A 19,781-nucleotide genomic window follows, 5' to 3' on the forward strand; every position below is an offset into this window, starting at 1 on the left:
AAGTTGATGGATGAATAAAGATCTCCCACTCAGGCCGTTTGCCATTGAAAATAATTGTCACAGTTCCGGTCGGCTTAAGGGGTGGCTTTCCCATAGGGAACAATGCATTAGCAGCTGGGTCTGGTCTGCTATGTTTATTGACTGTACATGAACCAGAAAAAAAGGAATGAGTGAGTTCTCTCGCTTCCTCTTCCGTCTCTGACCTGAAGGCCATGTACAGCAAAGTAGGACTCATCTCTTGGCAGTATAGTATCGTCCTCCTAAGGCCAGCAGATGCAGGACAGGCAGTGATACGGGGCAGTACTCTCTAGTGCTATCTGAACCCTTAGATATCCTTTCATGAAGGGGTTGCTGAAATGAGTATTCATCAGCAGAATAGTGGACTAGAGACAGTTGGCCTCTTAATGAAACCCAGATATCGGTTTTGTGTCAAAATCATCATCAATCTTCCGGTCCTGCAGGAATACAGGTTTGGACTCATGTTATTCTCACAACAATACAAACATCAGGCCTATTGAGTGAAATAAAGAAACTAAATTGTATCATCATTTCAAACATGCTTTTCTCAATGTCTATCGAAACTTGTTGACTTATTCTGGGTTATCGATTTTCATTGAATAGGGCCTTATGGTCTGCTGTTTTATGTACAGTAGCTACTCTACAGCACACTGTACATCTGTAGTGTTCATCTGTTTTCTCTCTCATACTGTTTCTACCTTTCTTATCTACATTCTACATTCCCCACAACAGTAAATCACACCCTGCGTTGTTAGTGGTACTGGTAGACCTGAACTTCTCAGCCACACCTCTAACCCATCCCACTTTCAGAGGAAGTATATCCTCATTCGGTGTACGTCTCACAAGCTATCAACATCAGTGGGAGCAGAATAAGTTATCTGGTACCATAAGTAGTATCCCATTATTCTATTAATACTGTATACATTGTGATTTTGACAAGGTTTATCAGACTTTTAGAAGGGTCAAGGATATGATTATATGTGAAATGGGATAGAATACCACTCTTATAGGACAGGATTAAACTGGATGTTTAATGGGTGTAGTTAGGAAGTTCGTTGCTTCAAGTAGGAGACCCTAATGAGGCCGTAAACATAACTCAAACAGAAATCTGGAGACAAAAAGTAAACATTGTCGTGAGAAGATTAGTGAGAGGAAAAAGGAAGTGTAGAAAAATAATGACAGAAAGTTGCATATATACATAGTGTGTGACTTTCTGTATTTTTATACAGTTTACTCTCCGCTAGTCAGCACCGCTACATAAATTGGGTGTGCGTCAGCTCATGCTTTTTACAGAAAACAGGAAGTGAACATAAAGAACAGACAGTATATCGCTTTTGTGTGATAAATAAAAATCATCAATCTTCTGGTCCTGCAGGAATGCAGGTTTGGACTCAACAAAACAGTGTAGGTCTACTGACTGAAATAAAGGAACTCAACTGTATAATAAATGTCAGATTTTTTACATTGTCCATTTAAACTTTTGATGTTGAATTATTCTGGTTACTTTTCTTCATTTAATTAGGGGCCTGCTGTTTATGTACAGTAGCTACTCTAAAACGTACTGTACATCTATAGTGTACATCTGTTTTCTCTCATACTGTGTTTCTACCTTCCTTGTTTAGATTAAGGGCTTATGACTTCTCTACATTCCCTACTACAGTAAATCACACCCTGCATGGTACTGGTAGACCTGAACTTATCAGACACGCCTCTAACCCATCCCACTTGGGTATAAGCTGACTCAACATCAGCAAGAGCAGAAGACTATCCCATCCCGTAAGTAGTACGGCTTTCCCGTAAGTAGTATGGGATATGTTGTGTGTAATGAAATAACGATATGAAATTATGAGAAAACCACCCTTAGGACAGGATTCAACTTGATGTTTCATGGGTGTAGTCAGCTAATGACTAGTTTTGAGCAGAAAACCTCATGAGAGCTAATAACATGAACGAAAAATAGATAGATCTCGAGACAAAATGTAAACATTGATGAAAGTAGTTTAGTGAGAGGATAAAAGACGGAGGCACTAAGTAGAGTTTGGTTTGTGATTCGTAGACTTTTTAAATGTATTTTTATTTTTATTTCACCTTTATTTAACCCGGTAGGCAAGTTGAGAACAAGATCTCATTTACAACTGTGACCTGGCCAAGATAAAGCAAAGCAGTTCGACACATATAACAACATAGAGTTACACATGGAGTAAAACAAACATACAGTCAATAATACAGTAGAAAAATAAGTCTATATACAATGTGAGCAAATGAGGTGAGATAAGGGAGGTAAAGGCAATAAATAGGCCATGGTGGCAAAGTAGATACAATATAGCAAGTAAAACACTGGAATGGTAGATTTAACAGTAGATGAGTGTGCAAAATAGAAATACTGGGATGCAAAGGAGCAAAATAAATAAATAAATACAGTAGGGGAAGAGGTAGGTGTTTGGGCTATTTATAGATGGGCTATGTACAGGTGCAGTGATCTGTGAGCTCCTCTGACAGCTGGTGCTTAAAGCTAGTGAGGGAGATAAGTGTTTACAGTTTCAGAGATTTTTGTAGTTCGTTCCAGTCATTGGCAGCAGAGAACTGGAAGGAGAGGCGGCCAAAGGGGGAATTGGCTTTGGGGTGACAAGTGAGATATACCTGCTGGAACGCGTGGGTGCAGCTATGGTGACCAGCGAGCAGAGATAAAGCGGGACTTTACCTAGCAGGGTCTTGTAGATGAACTGGAGCCAGTGAGTTTGACGTTGAGTATGAAGCGAGGGCCAGCCAACGAGAGCGTACAGGTCGCAGTGGCGGGTAGTATATGGGGCTTTGGTGACAGAACGGATGGCACTGTGATAGACTGCATCCAATTTGTTGAGTAGGGTGTTGGAGGATATTTTGTAAATGACATCGCCAAAGTCGAGGATCGGTAAGATGGTCAGTTTTACATTTGGCAGCATGAGTGAAGGATGCTTTGTTGCGAAATAGGAAGCCAATTCTAGATTTAACTTTGGATTGGAGATGTTTTATGTGAGTCTGGAAGGAGTTTACAGTCTAACCAGACACCTAGGTATTTGTAGTTGTCCACATACTCTAAATCAGAAACATCCAGAGTAGTGATGCTGGAAGGGCGGTCAGGTGCGGGCAGTGATCGATTGAATAGCATGCATTTAGTTTTACTTGCATTTAAGAGCAGTTGGAGGCCACGGAAGGAGAGTTGTATGGCATTGAAGCTCGTCTAGAGGGTTGTTAACACAGTGTCCAAAGAAGGGCCAGAAGTATACAGAATGGTGTCGTCTGCGTAGAGGTGGATCAGAGACTCACCAGCAGCAAGAGCGACATCATTAATATATACAGAGAAGAGAGTCGGCCCAAGAATTGAACCCTGTGGCACCCCCATAGAGACTGCCAGAGGCCCAGACAACAGGCCCTCAGATTTGACACATTGAACTCTGTTGGAGAAGTAGTTGGTGAACCAGGCGAGGCAATAATTTGAGAAACCAAGGCTATTGAGTCTGCCGATGAGGATGTGGTGATTGACAGAGTCGAAATCCTTGGCCAGGTCAATGAATTGTCTTTCAGTATTGTCTTGCTGCACAAGCATTTCGCTACACTCGCATTAACATCTGCTAACCATGTGTATGTGACAAATACAATTTGATTTGATTTGATTTGATATCGTTTAGGACCTTGAGCATGGCTGAGGTGCACCCATGAAATTAAAAGAAAGCCGCACACTCTAAGAGCTCAGAGCTCAGATGCAAAAATGTAATACCAGTCGTTCCAGTCATTGGCAGCAGAGAACTGGAAGGAGAGGCGGTGTAGTTAAATTAATCTATGATTGTATGCTATCCATTTGTTGTTTGTATGCTGTTCTTTGTATGACATTTTAATATTTGATTATTAACCAATGATATTAGGCCACTCTTGGCCATGATTACAGACACCTGTGTCTTTTGACACTATATAAACGAGTCATCCCGCAGTGTTTGTGATTATACCCTGATGAAGACAGCTTGCCTGTTGATATTACATTTTTGCATCTGAGCTCTTAGAGTGTGCGGCTCTCTTTTATTTTCACGTTTCTACTCCGCTAGCCAGCACCTCGTCTTAATAGGTGTGCGTTTCTTTTTCTTCTAGATCGTTCTGTTACCCAGTAAACAGCACCCTACCGACAAAAAAAGCTCTTAAACGATGCCGAATGATAATTATTTTCCTGACACTGGTCATAGACCCATACAAGATTACTTTGAATATAGTCAAAGGGAGCGTGATAAGATCATTATTTCGGAGTCCCTTTTTGACATGCCGGGAGGTAATTCCGACCTCTCGAAAGAACTGTTACATTTATCTAAGCGCCAGACGAGAACGCATCTACATATAGTCACTCTTAGTGATTATGTGCGTCAAGGCATTATTCCACGGGGACTCAGGTGGCAAAAATAACCATCATTGGGACAGCGCACAGATGATTACTGTGAGCGCTGGTGTGCCATCCTGAACAAATGCTCTATTGATTTAATGACATTAATTGTTGACCAGTTGAAGGATTTTATTGAAATAGATAACACGATTAAAGACAAACGCACAGCTCTACAAACAGTTGTTAATGATGATGGCATATTCAATGAACTGATGAAAACTAACCAAGCGCTCCAGGACAAGTTGTCTACAGAAATAAAGGAATTTGAAATCAAGAAATTCAACCAAGACAAAAAAGACAAGGCCGATGGTAAAGTCTACTTCTGGAGAAACCCTGACAAAAGAGGTCCTGCTCCCCCTCTCCATGACAGACGCAGGAGGGATGCCGCTTACTTCTATCCACCCTTGTCTGATCAACGCTCCACAACCAGCGCCTCATCGGCTTCCAGTGGTAGTTTTTTATTCAACGAGAGACTGGACGGACGGAAGGGCAGAGGAGGCCGCAGGCACGCGCATCGACGAGATGTCGCACCCGACGGGGTAAGAAGAAACTACTATCAGAGGCAGAGACCGTTCACATGGTCCCAGAACCCACGGGACTGAGTCTTTAATTTATCAAGCAAGATATTGAGCCCTGCCCATGTCTCTTTGCTTAATAAAGGGTTATCTTTTGTGCCTACAACTCAGTGCAACGATTTTGATGTTAAGGTAGACATGTTTAAGTTTTTTAGAAACATCCGTTTAAGGGAATACTTTAGCTCCCCTAATTCTGACACTTCTATTGAACCAGTAGGTTGCTCTCCTGCACATACTCCGACTCCTTTTAGAAGCAAGAGTTATTTTATACCTCCAGCCAATCGCAATCACTCTATCGAGACATATTGCAGACTTGTGGAAAATGATGTTGGACTTCTCCTTAAGAATAAACAGGGATCCCAATCTTTCCATAATTTACCCAAGAATGAAAAACAAGCTTTGCTTGATTTACAATCTGATACGTCAGTCCTTATTTGTCCCGCTGATAAGGGTGGGTCGGTTGTACTCATGGATAGGACAGCTTATGTACATGAGTGTCATAGACAGCTGCTTGACAACACCTTTTACAAGAAACTCAGAAGTGACCCCACTTCCCAATTTCAGAATACTATCTTGACTGCCCTAGATGGGTATTTAAGTTCTGGTCAGATAACCAAAAAAGAACATGCTTTTTTGGCTATTCAACACCCTAAAATTGCCACTTAATATACTTTGCCGAAATTACACAAGAATGTTACACAACCTCCAGGGCGCACTATTGTAGCGGGCATTGATGCTGTAACGGCCCCTCTATCTACTTTTGTTGACTTTTTTATTAGACCACTCGCAGAACAGCTCCCCTCCTTTGTAAAGGACACCAGCAGTATGATCTCTATCATTGAATCTCTTGATCCTCTCCCTGAGAATACCTTGTTAGTTGCTTTTGATGTTGAGTCATTATACACTAATATTCCACACGAGGGCGGTATTGAAGCTATGTGACATTTTCTTCTGCATCGTGACCCTAATGAACTACCTTCCAGTGCCTGCATTGTAACATTGGCTGAAATAGTACTCACGCATAACTATTTCATGTTTCTAAATGATTTCTTTATTTAGACGAAAGGTACTGCTATGGAATCCCCTATGGCTCCTAACTATGCTAATTTGTATGTGGGTTACATGGAGAAACAGTCTATTTTCAATCCTCTCAAATGTTTTCTTGCCTCACATCATTATTTAGAAACGGTATATTGATGATAATTTTGTTCTATGGAGGGGTGATGCAAAACAGCTCCAGGCGTTCCATGCTTTTCTTAACTCCTGTTCTGAGCATCTGAGATTGACTATGCAATCTGATACACGTCAAATCAGTTTTCTTGATCTTCTGATCTTGTGTGAAGATAATGTTCTATACACTGATCTTTACAGGAAGCCTACTGATCGTAACAGTTTGTTGAGGGCTGATAGTTGTCACCCACTTCCCTTGAAAAATAGTTTGCCCTACAGCCAATTCTGTCGAATCAAAAGAATTTGCAAAAAACAATCCGACAGAAATATGTCTGAGATGCAAAGAAAGTTCAAGGAGAGGGGCTACAAGAATGATAAGATTAATATTGCCATTGAGAAAATTCTAAACAAAACGAGACATGACCTTTTTCAAGGTCAGTCTCGCAAAAAGACGCATTCTTGCGTTCTAACTACCCGCTATTCAAAGTGCTCTGAAAAAATGAAGGGAATTGTTCACAAACATTGGCACATCCTAAAATCCGATGATAGTCTCGGTAATGTGTTTTCGGACTTTCCCTTGGTCATATTCTCGCGGGGCAGAAATCTCAGAGACCAATTGGTAAACTCTGATTTACCACCCCAAGATATTCCTGAACAATGTCTTTTTGCGCCCCTACTGGATGGAAATTACAAATGTAATGGCTGTGCTCAATGCAATGGCACTTATACATGTAGATCCTTCAAACACCCACAAACAGGGAAATCGATCCCAATAAAAGGTGTTATTACGTGCTCCACTAAGGCAGTTATTTATCTTATAACTTGTCCTTGTAGTAAAAATTATGTAGGTAAAACAAAGCGCGAATTAAAAGTACGTATCTCAGAGCATCGTAGCACCATTAGGTGTAAAAACTTTACTTATCCAGTTGCGGCCCACTTCTTGGAGGCAGGCCACTCGATTTCGTCTCTGCGTTACATTGGCATCGAACATGTCACCCTCCCTAGGAGAGGGGGTGACCTTGATAATTTATTGTTAAAACGAGAGGCTGCCTGAATCTTTAATTTAAAGACCCCTGCGCCCTTCGGTCTCAACGTAGACTTTGATCTGAAGCCATTCTTGTGACTATTGTGACTTTGCCATTGTAATTGTTTGTAAACTTGTGTAGTTAAATTAATATATGATCGTATGCTATCCATTTGTTTGTATGCTGTTCTTTGTATGACATTTTAATATTTGATTATTAATCAATGATATTAGGCCACTCTTGGCCGTGATTACAGACACCTGTGTCTTTTGACACTATATAAACGAGTCATCCCGCAGTGTTTGTGATTATACCCTGATGAAGACAGCTTGGCTGTCGAAACGTTGATATTACATTTTTGCATCTGAGCTCTTAGAGTGTGCGGCTCTCTTTTATTTTCAAGTTTCTACTCCGCTAGCCAGCACCTCGTCTTAATAGGTGTGCGTTTCTTTTTCTTCTAGATTGAGGTGCACCAATGACCAGCTCTGAAACCAGATTGCATTGCAGAGAAGGTACGGTGGGATTCGAAATGGTCGGTGATCTGTTTGTTAACTTGTCTTTCGAAGACCTTAGAAAGGCAGGGTAGGATAGATATAGGTCTGTAGCAGTTTGGGTCAAGTGTCCCCCCCCCCCTTTGAAGAGGGGGATGACCGCAGCTGCTTCCCAATCTTTGGGAATCTCAGATGACACGAAAGAGAGGTTGAACAGGCTAGTAATAGGGGTTGCAACAATTTCGGCAGATCATTTTAGAAAGAAAGGGTCCAGATTGTCTAGCCCGGCTGATTTGTGGGGGTCCAGATTTTGCAGCTCTTTCAGAACATCAGCTGACTGGATTTGGGAAAAGGAGAAATGGGGAAGGCTTGGGCGAGTTGCTGTGGGGGGTGCAGTGCTGTTGACCTGGGTAGGGGTGGCCAGGTGTAAAGCATGGCCAGCTGTAGAAAAATACTTATTGAAATTCTCAATTATAGGGGATTTATCAGTGGTGACAGAGTTTCCTATCCTCAGTGCAGTGGGCAGCTGGGAGGAGGTGCTCTTATTCTCCATGGACTTTACAATGTCCCAGAACTTTTTTGAGTTTGTGTTGCAGGAAGCAAATTTCTGCTTGAAAAAGCTAGCCTTGGCTTTTCTAACTGCCTGTGTATATTGGTTTCTAACTTCCCTAAAAGTTGCATTTTACGGGGGCTGTTCGACGCTATTGCAGAACACCACAGGATGTTTTTGTGTTGGTTAAGGGAAGTCCGGTCTGGAGAGAACCAAGGGCTATATGTGTTCCTGGTTCTAAATTTCTGTGTTCACAGTGCATGGAGCCCAGGGGGGCAGGTAGCCTAGTGGTTAGAGTGTTGGACTAGTAACCGAAAGGTTGTGAGATTGAATCCCCGAGCTGACGAGGTAAAAATACCCTGAATAAGGCAGTTAACCCACTGTTCCTAGGCAGTCATTGAAAATAACAATTTTTTTCTTAACTGACTTGTCTAGTGAACTAAAGGTAAAAAGACCCACAATGGCAGTTGTTCCTGAGCTGCTGCTGGCCACTCTGAATGATTTGGGTAAAGCAGTGCAGAATACATTGATGTGAAGGCGTAGAAGGTTTCCCTCTGTATCCCAGTGAGACGACTGGAGTACCCTGGCAGAAAGGACACTATCAATAAGATGGTAGGGACCTACCAACCTGAGGAAGCTGTGAAGATTACACTGGAGATCCTGAGGAAGATGAACCAGAACCAACTAGCTGAAACGTTAAAAAATATATATTTAAGGGTGATGAGAAATACGGTCTTTGCTTAATTACTGGCCTAACTCTTAACCACCTCTTTTTAGGGAATTTATGAAATATCATTATTTATCCTGTAGAATTAGAAAGATTATCTCAAAGTAAACTTTTCGAGAGTTGTATTACAGTAACTTGCTTTGAATGAACTTAATCTACCATATTTTCTACTTTAATGTTTTTATCTACCATCTCTCTGTCTCTGTGTCTCTCTCGCTCTCTCTCCCCCTAGATGGCCCTGTTGGAGCTCTAGGAGATGGTTTTAACATGGAAGCATCTTCTTCAGGGAGATCTACAGGATGTTTTCAGCCAGGTGTTTTATTTTATCATTTCTCGCTCAGGTCCTCTTTAGGCTTCTTATCTTTATTGACAATAATAAAATGTATGGTTTATATCCACCTTTGTGGATATGGTAGTTCTCAATGACATGATTTTGTTATATGCAGTCAGATTGATCATTATTAGCAATCTTGATAAAGATGAGCAAAAAAGACTACAATACTATAATATATAAATATGTAATATACAACATACAAATACTGAGCTATATGGTAAGTAAAAAATGAGGACATTTTATACTAATACAATTGTTTAGAGAAATAAATATTTTTAACAGGTAATACAAAAACAAACTAAAAAAGATAGGGGTCAAAATGATTGGCACCCCTGTTTTCAATACTCCAGCACCCTCCCTTTGAGAGGATAATTACACCGTTACACTGAGCCTTAATCTAAAATGTTTTACGAGATTGGAGAACACGTTCGGAGAGGTCTTAGACCATTCCTCCATTCAGAATCTTTCCAGATCCTTGATATAATTTGCCTGCTCTTATGGACTACTCTCTTCAATTCAAACCACAGGATACTGATATGGCCATTGCACAATGTTGATTTTGTGATTGTTTTGATTAGTGCTTGGGGTTATTGTCTTTTTGGAAGTGTAAGCCTCCTGGCAGAGACAACCAGGTTTTTGGCTAAAATGTCCTGGTACTTGGTAAAGTTCATGATGCCGTTGACCTTACGGGCCCCAGGACCAGTGGAAGCAAATCATCTTACTGGGATGAGTAAGCAGTTAGCGGACAGCAGACAAAGCTACAGCATGAGGTCTGGAGCCCTTGGCACCATGGGCTGGAATGTCCTGGATGACAGCAGGAAAGTAAACCCTGTGAGTGGCTCCTGATCTTTACACTAGACCAGAGAACTGTTCAAGTCATTACAGATTCAGAGATAATCCTGAAAGAAATGTGATGAAATAGGCTAATTGGGATTTCCTTACAGGAGTAAAACAGGATTGGCCCATTGCTCAAAGGAACAGTTCACCCTAAAATCAAAGTTGATCTTCTGTTGTGGAGCTCAAGCTACAGTATATTACACATACGTACATAAGAAAGATGGGCACCATCTACACAACCATGGTGTGGGATGTGGACCATGCTCGACATTAGACCACTTTTGGGGATAAAAGATGAACCACTTTCCATCCATAAGTTTATGCCAGTAAAGTCATATTATATGTATATATTTTTAAATGTGATGGAACCAGGAAGTTTAGGTACAACTTTATGATTGCCAATAGATCATTTGTTCGTTCGACATGGTGGGATCTTTTTGTGTCTGTAAAATGAATTATGTGAGAAATGGCAGTGGAAACGGCTTCATGCTCAAATATTGATATAATAACCATCATACTGAAGTAAACTTGGAGTCACACGATGATATGTTGTGTGGTCCTCCCACTACGAATTTGTTGGCTAGAGAGCACATGCCAAGACCAGAGTAGGCACATTTCTATTTAATGCAACAGTTTTTGTGACAAAACTATTGGTAGAATTGAAAATACAATGGAAACACATTCAACTTCTGAGTTTTATTTGGTACATGAAAACTTAAGTGAAAAAGTACATTTTGTGTACACTATGTCATCACACTGATTTTTATCCACAGATTTATATCCTTAACAAGTTTTATCCTCAACATATTTGCTTACTAAATATGCTACCTGTATATGAAATAAATGTTGAGACAGATTAAGTTCACTGTGACTGTTGCATTCATGAGTATTTAACTTGCACTATATAGTAATTTTCCTATGTAGCTCGTTGGTATGTTTTAGTTTTCATGCCTTGTGGAGAACTAGTCGGCTGAAGATTTCCTGACAGGTAGACTATATTTATAGGATATCTAACTTTAAACCAGGACATTGTGAGGTATTTCAATCTTGCTGCATTATGAGACTTGACGAGGGGATTGGTGTGTTTTACAGGTTTTAGAATAAATTATTAGAATGTACTGTGTGGAATACTCATTGCATGTATTTTCTCTTGCCAGATCTATGTAAATTCTGGTTGTATAAAGGAGGGTCTGTCAGGGATTTTCTCTGTGCCACAAGAAACAAGGTATGGGTATCTTTCCAGCTAAATGGAACAACAATACTTTTATGGTGTACTATTTATGGCTGGAGGGAAGGAGTGACAGAATTATAATTGGATATAACAGTGTGTCACACCCTGGTCAAAGTATTTTGTGTTTATCTTTATTTATTTGGTCAGGCCAGGGTGTGGCATGGGTTTTTGTATGTGGTGTGTATGTATGGGGATTGTAGCTAGTGGGGTGTTCTAGCTAAGTCTATGGCTGTCTGAAGTGGTTCTCAATCAGAGGCAGGTGTTTATCGTTGTCTCTGATTGGGAACCATATTTAGGCAGCCATATTCTTTGAGTTTGTCGTGGGTGATTGTCCTTTGTGTCCTTAGTGTTAGTTTGCACCAGTTTAGGCTGTTTCGGTTTTCATTACGTTTATTATTTTGCACTGTTTGTATTTAGATTCGTGTTGCTATAGTCAATAAACATGGATTGCAATAGACACGCCGCATTTTGGTCCGACTCTCCTTCTCATCAAGAAAACCGTTTCAGAATCACCCACCACAAAGGGACCAAGCAGCGTGTCAACAGGCAAGAACAGCCCAAAGTGGAGTACAGTATGGACTATACTTCTTGGGAGGAGATAGACAGGTGGGCGGTCGACCCAGGGAGAGTGCCGGAGCCCGCCTGGGATTCGATGGAGCAGTGCGCGGAAGGATATAGGAGAATGGAGTTTGCGAAGCAAGCAAGGCGGCGCGGACGGAGGCCCCATAGTCAGCCCCAAAAATTTCTTGGGGGGGGGGGCTCAGGGAGAGTGTGGCAGAGTCAGGAGCTAGACCTGAGCCAACTCCCCCTGTTTATCGTGAGGAGCCAAGGAGGAGACCAGAGCCGGTGTTGGAGGTGAGCGAAACAGAGACTGTGAAGGAGTTAATGGGGAAATTGGAGGAGAGAGAAATGAGGGAGTTGCTGTGTTGGTGTTTTAAACATGGAATTCGCCCGACGGAGCGTGTCGGGGATTTGATGGCACCTGGGTCAGCGCTCCATACTCGTCCTGAGGTGCGTGTTAGTCGGCTGGTGAAGATGGTGCCAGTCTCACGTACCAGGCCTCCTGTGCACCTCCCTAGCCTTGCACGTCCTGTGCCAGCACCGCTCTCAAGATCTCCAGTACGCCTTCACGGTCTAACCCATCCTGTGCCACCTCCACACCCCAGCCCTCCGGTAGCAGCTCCCCGCACCAGGCTTCCTGTGCGTGTCCTTGGCCCAGTACCACCAGTGCCAGCACCACGCATCAGGCCTACAGTGCGCCTCGCCTGTCCAGCGCTGTCGGAGCCCTCCTCTCCAGCGCTGCCGGAGTCTCCCGCCTGTTCAGAACTGCCAGTTAGCATAGAGCTGCCAGTTAGCATAGAGCTGCCAGTTAGCATAGAGCTGCCAGTTAGCAAGGAGCTGCCAGTCTGCAAGGAGCTGCCAGTCTGCAAGGAGCTGCCAGTCTGCAAGGAGCTGCCAGTCTGCAAGGAGCTGCCAGTCTGCATGGAGCTGCCAGTCTGCATGGAGCTGCCAGTCTGCAAGGAGCCGCCAGAGCTGCCAGTCTGCAAGGAGCCGCCAGAGCTGCCAGTCTGCAAGGAGCCGCCAGAGCTGCCAGTCTGCAAGGAGCCGCCAGAGCTGCCAGTCTGCAAGGAGCCGCCAGAGCTGCCAGTCTGCAAGGAGCCGCCAGAGCTGCCAGTCAGCATGGAGCAGCCAGGGCCGCCAGTCAGCATGGAGCAGCCAGGGCCGCCAGTCAGCATGGAGCAGCCAGGGCCGCCAGTCAGCATGGAGCAGCCAGTCAGCATGGAGCAGCCAGTCAGCATGGAGCAGCCAGAGCTGCCAGTCAGCATGGAGCAGCCAGTCAGCATGGAGCAGCCAGAGCTGCCAGTCAGCATGGAGCAGCCAGAGCTGTCAGTCAGCATGGAGCAGCCAGTCAGCATGGAGCAGCCAGAGCTGCCAGTCGACCAGACTCTTCCAGAGCTGCCAGTCGACCAGACTCTTCCAGAGCTGCCAGTCGACCAGACTCTTCCAGAGCTGCCAGTCGACCAGACTCTTCCAGAGCTGCCAGTCGACCAGACTCTTCCAGAGCTGCCAGTCGACCAGACTCTTCCAGAGCTGCCAGTCGACCAGACTCTTCCAGAGCTGCCAGTCGACCAGACTCTTCCAGATCTGCCAGTCGACCAGACTCTTCCAGATCTGCCAGTCGGCCAGGATCTGGTAGATTCATCAACCTGCCTGAGCTTCCTCTCAGTCCCGAGCTGCCCCTCAGTCCCGATCTGCTCCTCAGTCCAGTGGGGTTCTGGGTGAGGACTACTAGGCCATGGTCGGCGGCGAGGGTGGACTATCCAGGGACGCGAGGAGAAGGGACTAAGACATTGATTGAGTGGGGTCCACGTCCCGCGCCGGAGCCGCCACCATGGACAGACGCCCACCCGGACCCTCCCTATTGTTTTGAGGTGCGTTCGGGAGTCCGCACCTTAGGGGGGGGGTTCTGTCACACCCTGGTCAAAGTATTTTGTGTTTATCTTTATTTATTTGGTCAGGCCAGGGTGTGGCATGGGTTTTTGTATGTGGTGTGTATGTATGGGGATTGTAGCTAGTGGGGTGTTCTAGCTAAGTCTATGGCTGTCTGAAGTGGTTCTCAATCAGAGGCAGGTGTTTATCGTTGTCTCTGATTGGGAACCATATTTAGGCAGCCATATTCTTTGAGTTTGTCGTGGGTGATTGTCCTTTGTGTCCTTAGTGTTAGTTTGCACCAGTTTAGGCTGTTTCGGTTTTCATTACGTTTATTATTTTGCACTGTTTGTATTTAGATTCGTGTTGCTATAGTCAATAAACATGGATTGCAATAGACACGCCGCATTTTGGTCCGACTCTCCTTCTCATCAAGAAAACCGTTACAGTGTATGTATAACCTTCTCTGTGCAACAGCCTCGTATGTATGTTTACTTGATTAAAGATGGACGTTTATATTAATCGTTTTTCTTTTGTCCCCCTTCCTATAGAAGCACTCCGGGGGCAAACTACCTGCCCTCCAGGACACCTACACCACCCGATGTTACAGGAAGGCCATAAAGATCATCAAGGACATCAACCACCCGAGCCACTGCCTGTTCACCCCGCTATCATCCAGAAGGCGAGGTCAGTACAGGTGCATCAAAGCTGGGACCGAGAGACTGAAAAACAGCTTCTATCTCAAGGCCATCAGACTGTTAAACAGCCACCACTAACACTGAGTGGCTGCTGCCAACACACTGACACTGACACTGACTCAACTCCAGCCACTTTAATAATGGGAATTGATGGGAAATGATGTAAATATATCACTAGCCACTTTAAACAATGCTACCTTATATAATGTTACTTACCCTACATTATTAATCTCATATGCATGCGTATATACTGTACTCTATATCATCGACTGCATCCTTATGTAATACATGTATCACTAGCCACTTTAAACTATGCCACTTTGTTTACATACTCATCTCATATGTATATACTGTACTCGATACCATCTACTGTATCTTGCCTATGCTGCTCTGTACCATCACTCATTCATATATCCTTATGTACATATTCTTTATCCCCTTGCACTGTGTATAAGACAGTAGTTTTGGAATTGTTAGTTAGATTACTTGTTGGTTATTACTGCATTGTCGGAACTAGAAGCACAAGCATTTCGCTACACTCGCATTAACATCTGCTAACCATGTGTATGTGACAAATAAAATTTGATTTGATTAAATGTTCTCTTACCTCCCCTCCCTGAGGCATAACTGTCGTTTTCTACCAAACAAAACTTACAGTGCTCAGACAAGGGAAGGGCAACTTCTCTGACAGCTCTGTGATTTGGGCAGGACTGAAATGATGCCCTAACTTTATTCCACAGTGCTCACTCTTCACTACACAGACAGGACACAATGCATTTAAACACAGTGATAGTGTTGGTTATTTTTTTTGAGTTGAAAACATGATTTACTTATGTATTTAGACAGTAGCAGCTCTTTGGAATTAAAGCAATTTCACACACACACACTGTGCCCAAGGCCTGCAGACGCTGTGGCTCTGTCCTGTACTGGTGAGGACCAGGCCTGCATTGCCTGGGAGCTGCCGACAGGGGGGAGCAGCAAAACAAACCAGGCTCAGAATGTATCTGTCCTCAAGGTCCCCCGAAGCATCAAGAAGCCAGGGTGGAAATGAATTAGTTTAGGCCGCACTGTTTAGTACAGAGAACATTTTATTTTCACTAGAATCTCTCCTAATGTCAAGTATTTTGAGGTATTTAAGTATTGTACATTATCTTGAATAACCGGTTTACATATTACATTGACTCTGTACTGGTACACCCTGTATATAGCCTCGCTATTGTTATTTTACTGCTGCTCTTTAATTATTTGTTACTTTTATTTTTTACTTATCTATTTTTTACTTAACCAACATTGAGGGTTTAAGAAAAATAAGTGTTAAGGGCTTGTATAAGTAAGCATTTCACTGTAAGGTGAAATGTTGAATTTGGTGCATGTGACCAATACAATTTGATGTGTTGGGCACAAAATACTTGGCAAAGCAAGGGAGGAATTATTGTGTTGATGTTTTTGGAAGACTTAAGTTGATAACTGTCACGTGTGCTCCCTCTCCGGCCTCGAGGCCACCAGACTGCTCGTTATGGCACACATCTGTCACCATCATTACACGCATCAGCGCATTATGACACTCACCTGAACTCCATCACCTCCTTGATTACCTACCCTATCTATGTATGTCATTCGCTTTGGTTCCTTCCCCAGGTGTCATTGTTTCAGTTTCATGTCTGTGTTGTTCAAGGTTCTTATTATGTTTTATTTATTGATTAAATAACTCACTCCCTGAACTTGCTTCCTGACTCTCAGTGCACATCGATACACAATGGTAGTTTTATTGTGCAATGTTCCCTCAGTGAGCCTATTTGCTGTAAAGATGTGTTTATAGGTGATGACTTGATAATTGATAAATCATGAGATGGGGCCATTGTGCCTTTTAAAATAAAACGGTGTTATGTATGTGAGCTCTGTGTGTAGATTTCTCTGAAATTGTTTTGCTTACTGCTGCAGATGCTGTTAGTGACAGCTTTTCTCTCTTGAATCAAGACTATTTGAGTGCCTGTCTTCCTGTGCAGGCTAGGACAGATATACCAAAGGGTGTTTGAAATATCGGGTTGTGTTTTTAATGCAGGGCGTCACCCAAAATGCGTAACTCTTGTTTTCTACCAAGCGAAACTTAACAGTGCTCAACAAGGGAAGGGCAACTTGTTTGACAGCCATGTGATTTGGGTGGGACTGAAAAAAATAAATTTCTTTATTTCACAGCTCTTATTCCACAGCTCTCACTCTTCATTTAAACACATTGATACAGTGTTGCTTATTTTTTTAGGTGAGTTAACATTAATTACTCATGTATTTAGACAGATATTCCAAAGGGAGTTTGAACTGAACACTGGTAAAAGCATAATGTGTTTATCTTTTCTACTTTTATCGTATCTTGTCTCTGTTAGCGTTGTGCTGTACATCAGACACAAAGAAATGTGATCTGATTGTGTTTTTATTGCAGGGCATAACCCAAAGTATTGTTTGCTTCATCGCTGACACTCCAGAGCTCTGTTGAATACTCTAACCGTACTATGTGTGACGTGAATTGAGTATAAAGTATGCTTATTGGTCATTGTATGGATATAATTAGTATGCCAAAAGTTCCCGGATGTCGTTCTAAATTTGCAAAATATGAACTATACACGCAGAGTACACTATTTCCAAAGATGTTTTATCAGTGCTATTTCTGTACTTTAGGGCCATAATGCAATTCTTCAGGAAATGGGCGTGGCTTCACATCGTTTTCAAATTTGAAGAAAATGGCGGAAAATATGTAGCCGAAGTACGAGTGCAGATACAAATGCATTGCTTTAACGAATTATGAGAAATGTAAAGAAGTTAACTTAGGTTATGCTGTCCTCACGAACCACATAACATATCATTACATCAGTATGTACCGGTATGTTAGCTAGCTACCTAACGTTAGTTGGCTACTTATACATCAAACTTGCCCGTATATTACCTATAGGCTAACTAACTACCCAATGTTTATTGACTTGATTATTCCCGTCAATCTTAGTTTAGCTAAATGGTATAGTCGTGCGTTCTCAATGGCAATCTACTCCGATTCCAGAGCACTCTCATCTGAGTATCCGAGCGCAGAATAATGACTTTAGGAGCACTCAACAGCTGAATATGGCCGGTGTCAGTAAATATCGGCAAAAAAGCGTAATTAAATTGCCAGCAGCACAGTTAGTCACTAACGCTCTGGATAACATGACAACTGCCTAGCCATCTCTGTTAGGGCGTGTAGTTGTTAATTAGATTTTTTATTTGTAGCCAAACTAGGTTACCTGGGGTGACGGGTAGCCCAGTGATTCGAGCATTGGGCCAGTAACCGAAAGGTTGCAAGATCGAATCCCCGGGCTGGCAAGGTAAAAATGTCGTACTGCCCCTGAACAAGGCAGTGTTGACCCACTGTTCCTAGGCCGTCATTGAAAATAAGAATTTGTTCTTAACTTTAAAAAATTAAAGTAGAGTGGTCACTCATTTGTGTCTAAAAGTAGCTGGCCAATGTTAGCTTGGGTGCTTGACTGCCCTTGTAAGGTCAGAAAGCTCAAATCAACCCTACTTCTCGCCTGAGCATCCAGTGTTTGCTCAGAGAGCGAAACGCTCTGAATTTACGAGCGCACTCCAGATTAAATTTAAGAACACACACGAAGTTGTAAAATGTCTAACTAGTAATTTGTTATGCTAACTAGCTGTTTGAATGTTAAATGACGAGACAGAGGCGTTGATGCGAGTAACCAGTCTTGTTCAGTACATCCGGGTATCTCAAGCACCCCGGTAAAACACAAGAGTTGCAGTAATGAACATTTACCAACAGATGGCATCACTGCGCCATTTTACACCCATAACATCTTCCATTTAATAAAATAGCACAGGAGGTGTCAATTCACTAACAAAACAAACCTAGTAGCAATTTCCAACATGAACAGTTTAGTATTTTTTTTCTTTTTTTCTCAGGTAACAACAGCACATTTTGATATTCTCTTCACTTTTATCTCTGTCTGTCAACAATCCCTGATGGGAAACCTACAGATTAAGTATTTTTGGTGGCTGGAACAGACGCCCGCAGCGTGAAAAGACAGGGGGCTTGTCTGCGAGGACTGCGGGTTCCCGCACAGGCGTGTCACCTCAATGTCTAAGGGGAGAATTGATGGGCGAGGGAGCGGCCGACCTGTGATCCCCTGGCTCTTCGCCCAGTGCCTCAGGCCCCATGTGACTTGCTGGGGTTCTGTCTTTTGTCATGCGACCCCTTTGGCCATCAGGGTTCTGAGTAGGTGCTGGCTCAGCAATCCGAAGGTCAACCCTGTTACGACGGTACAGTGATCCATTCACTTCGACCAAGTAGGAGCGTGGTGCCACTTTCTGTACACAGGATCAGAGTCTCCAGAGGCCTGTCCGGTCCCCTTCATTCGCACCGTTTCACCCACCCTGAGCTCAGGTAAGTCTTTTGCTGATTTGTCGTAGATGAACTTGGAGACCTGTCTTCTGTGACGAAGCTTCACCAGCACGTCTGTCACCACACATGGCTCCAGGAGAGTGCTGGCTACTGGCAGAGCTGCTTTTAAGGGCCGTGCCATGAGGCGCTGTGCCGGGCTGCTATCCATGCCTTCTGTCGGGGTATTGAGCCACTGCAGGATTGCTTTCCAGGCATCTTTGCCCTCTCGCAGAGCCTTTTTGCAGAGGTTCTTTGCGATTTTTACTGCGGACTCCGCCTTCCTATTAGCTTTTGGGTGTCGTGGTGATGAAGTGACGTGCTCGAATTCCCATCCTGCAGCAAATTTTCGGAACTCAACTCCGGAGAATTGGGGTCCATTGTCTGAAATTACCCTATCTGGCTGGCCATAGCGGGCAAACTGAGCCTTGCAGCTTTTGATCGTTGTCTCTGCTGAGAGGTCGGGGAGGAGGTCGATCTCCCAAAAGTCTGAGTAATGATCGACTACCAGCAGAAAGTCTTTGCCACTGTGCTGGAAGAGATCTAGACTTACTATCTGCCAGGGGAGCATCGGTAGCTTGTGGGACATCATCGTCTCTCTCTGTTGCTCAATGGCATATTCATTGCAGATTGTGCATTTACTGACATAGTCTTTGATTTCACTCTGCATTCCTGGCCAATACAGTGTGTCACGTGCTTGTCTGTAACAGGCCTCACCTCCTATGTGACTTGAGTGCACACGTGCCAACATCTCAGGGAGCAGAGACCGTGGAATAACGACTCTCTGACTCTTGAATATTACTCCGTTTTGAACACTGAGCTCCTCTTTGACTGGCCAATATTCTCTGACGCCTAAAACAGTTTCTTCCCTGC

The 19,781-nt window shown here is 43.3% G+C and overlaps 2 protein-coding genes across 5 annotated transcripts in view; both read left to right on the plus strand.

Annotated features, from left to right (window-relative positions):
- Window positions 1-750: 750 nt before the first annotated feature.
- On the plus strand, window positions 751-16,212 carry LOC149978963 (uncharacterized). Of its 3 annotated transcripts, none has more exons than XM_090197124.1 (5): window positions 751-1,794; window positions 7,655-7,705; window positions 9,194-9,274; window positions 11,290-11,357; window positions 14,345-16,212. In XM_090197124.1, exons 2-5 carry the CDS (start codon window positions 7,669-7,671, stop codon window positions 14,567-14,569), a joined length of 411 nt encoding a protein of 136 aa, XP_090053250.1. In that variant the 5' UTR covers window positions 751-1,794; window positions 7,655-7,668; the 3' UTR covers window positions 14,570-16,212. The 3 variants fall into 3 exon arrangements, 2 of the variants coding, with proteins under 2 accessions (XP_090053250.1, XP_090053251.1); XM_090197125.1 differs by lacking the exon at window positions 751-1,794 and adding an exon at window positions 4,879-4,962; XR_016486042.1 differs by lacking the exons at window positions 11,290-11,357; window positions 14,345-16,212 and adding an exon at window positions 9,993-10,126.
- Window positions 16,213-16,491: 279 nt separating this feature from the next.
- The window catches only part of LOC118936451 (serine/threonine-protein kinase/endoribonuclease IRE1), a 33,131-nt gene continuing 29,841 nt past the window's right edge, over window positions 16,492-19,781 (plus strand). Inside the window, exon 1 of one of the 2 annotated variants that reach the window (XM_090197102.1) lies at window positions 16,492-16,751. The gene's annotated coding sequence lies outside the window, so the exon portion shown is untranslated. The remainder of the gene's footprint in view (window positions 16,752-19,781) is intronic. The other variant, XM_090197103.1, reaches the window with a different exon arrangement.

Source organism: Oncorhynchus mykiss, chromosome 13 (assembly GCF_057628025.1).
Source record: "Oncorhynchus mykiss isolate SJ-2025 chromosome 13, ASM5762802v1, whole genome shotgun sequence".
Lineage (NCBI taxonomy): Eukaryota > Metazoa > Chordata > Actinopteri > Salmoniformes > Salmonidae > Oncorhynchus > Oncorhynchus mykiss.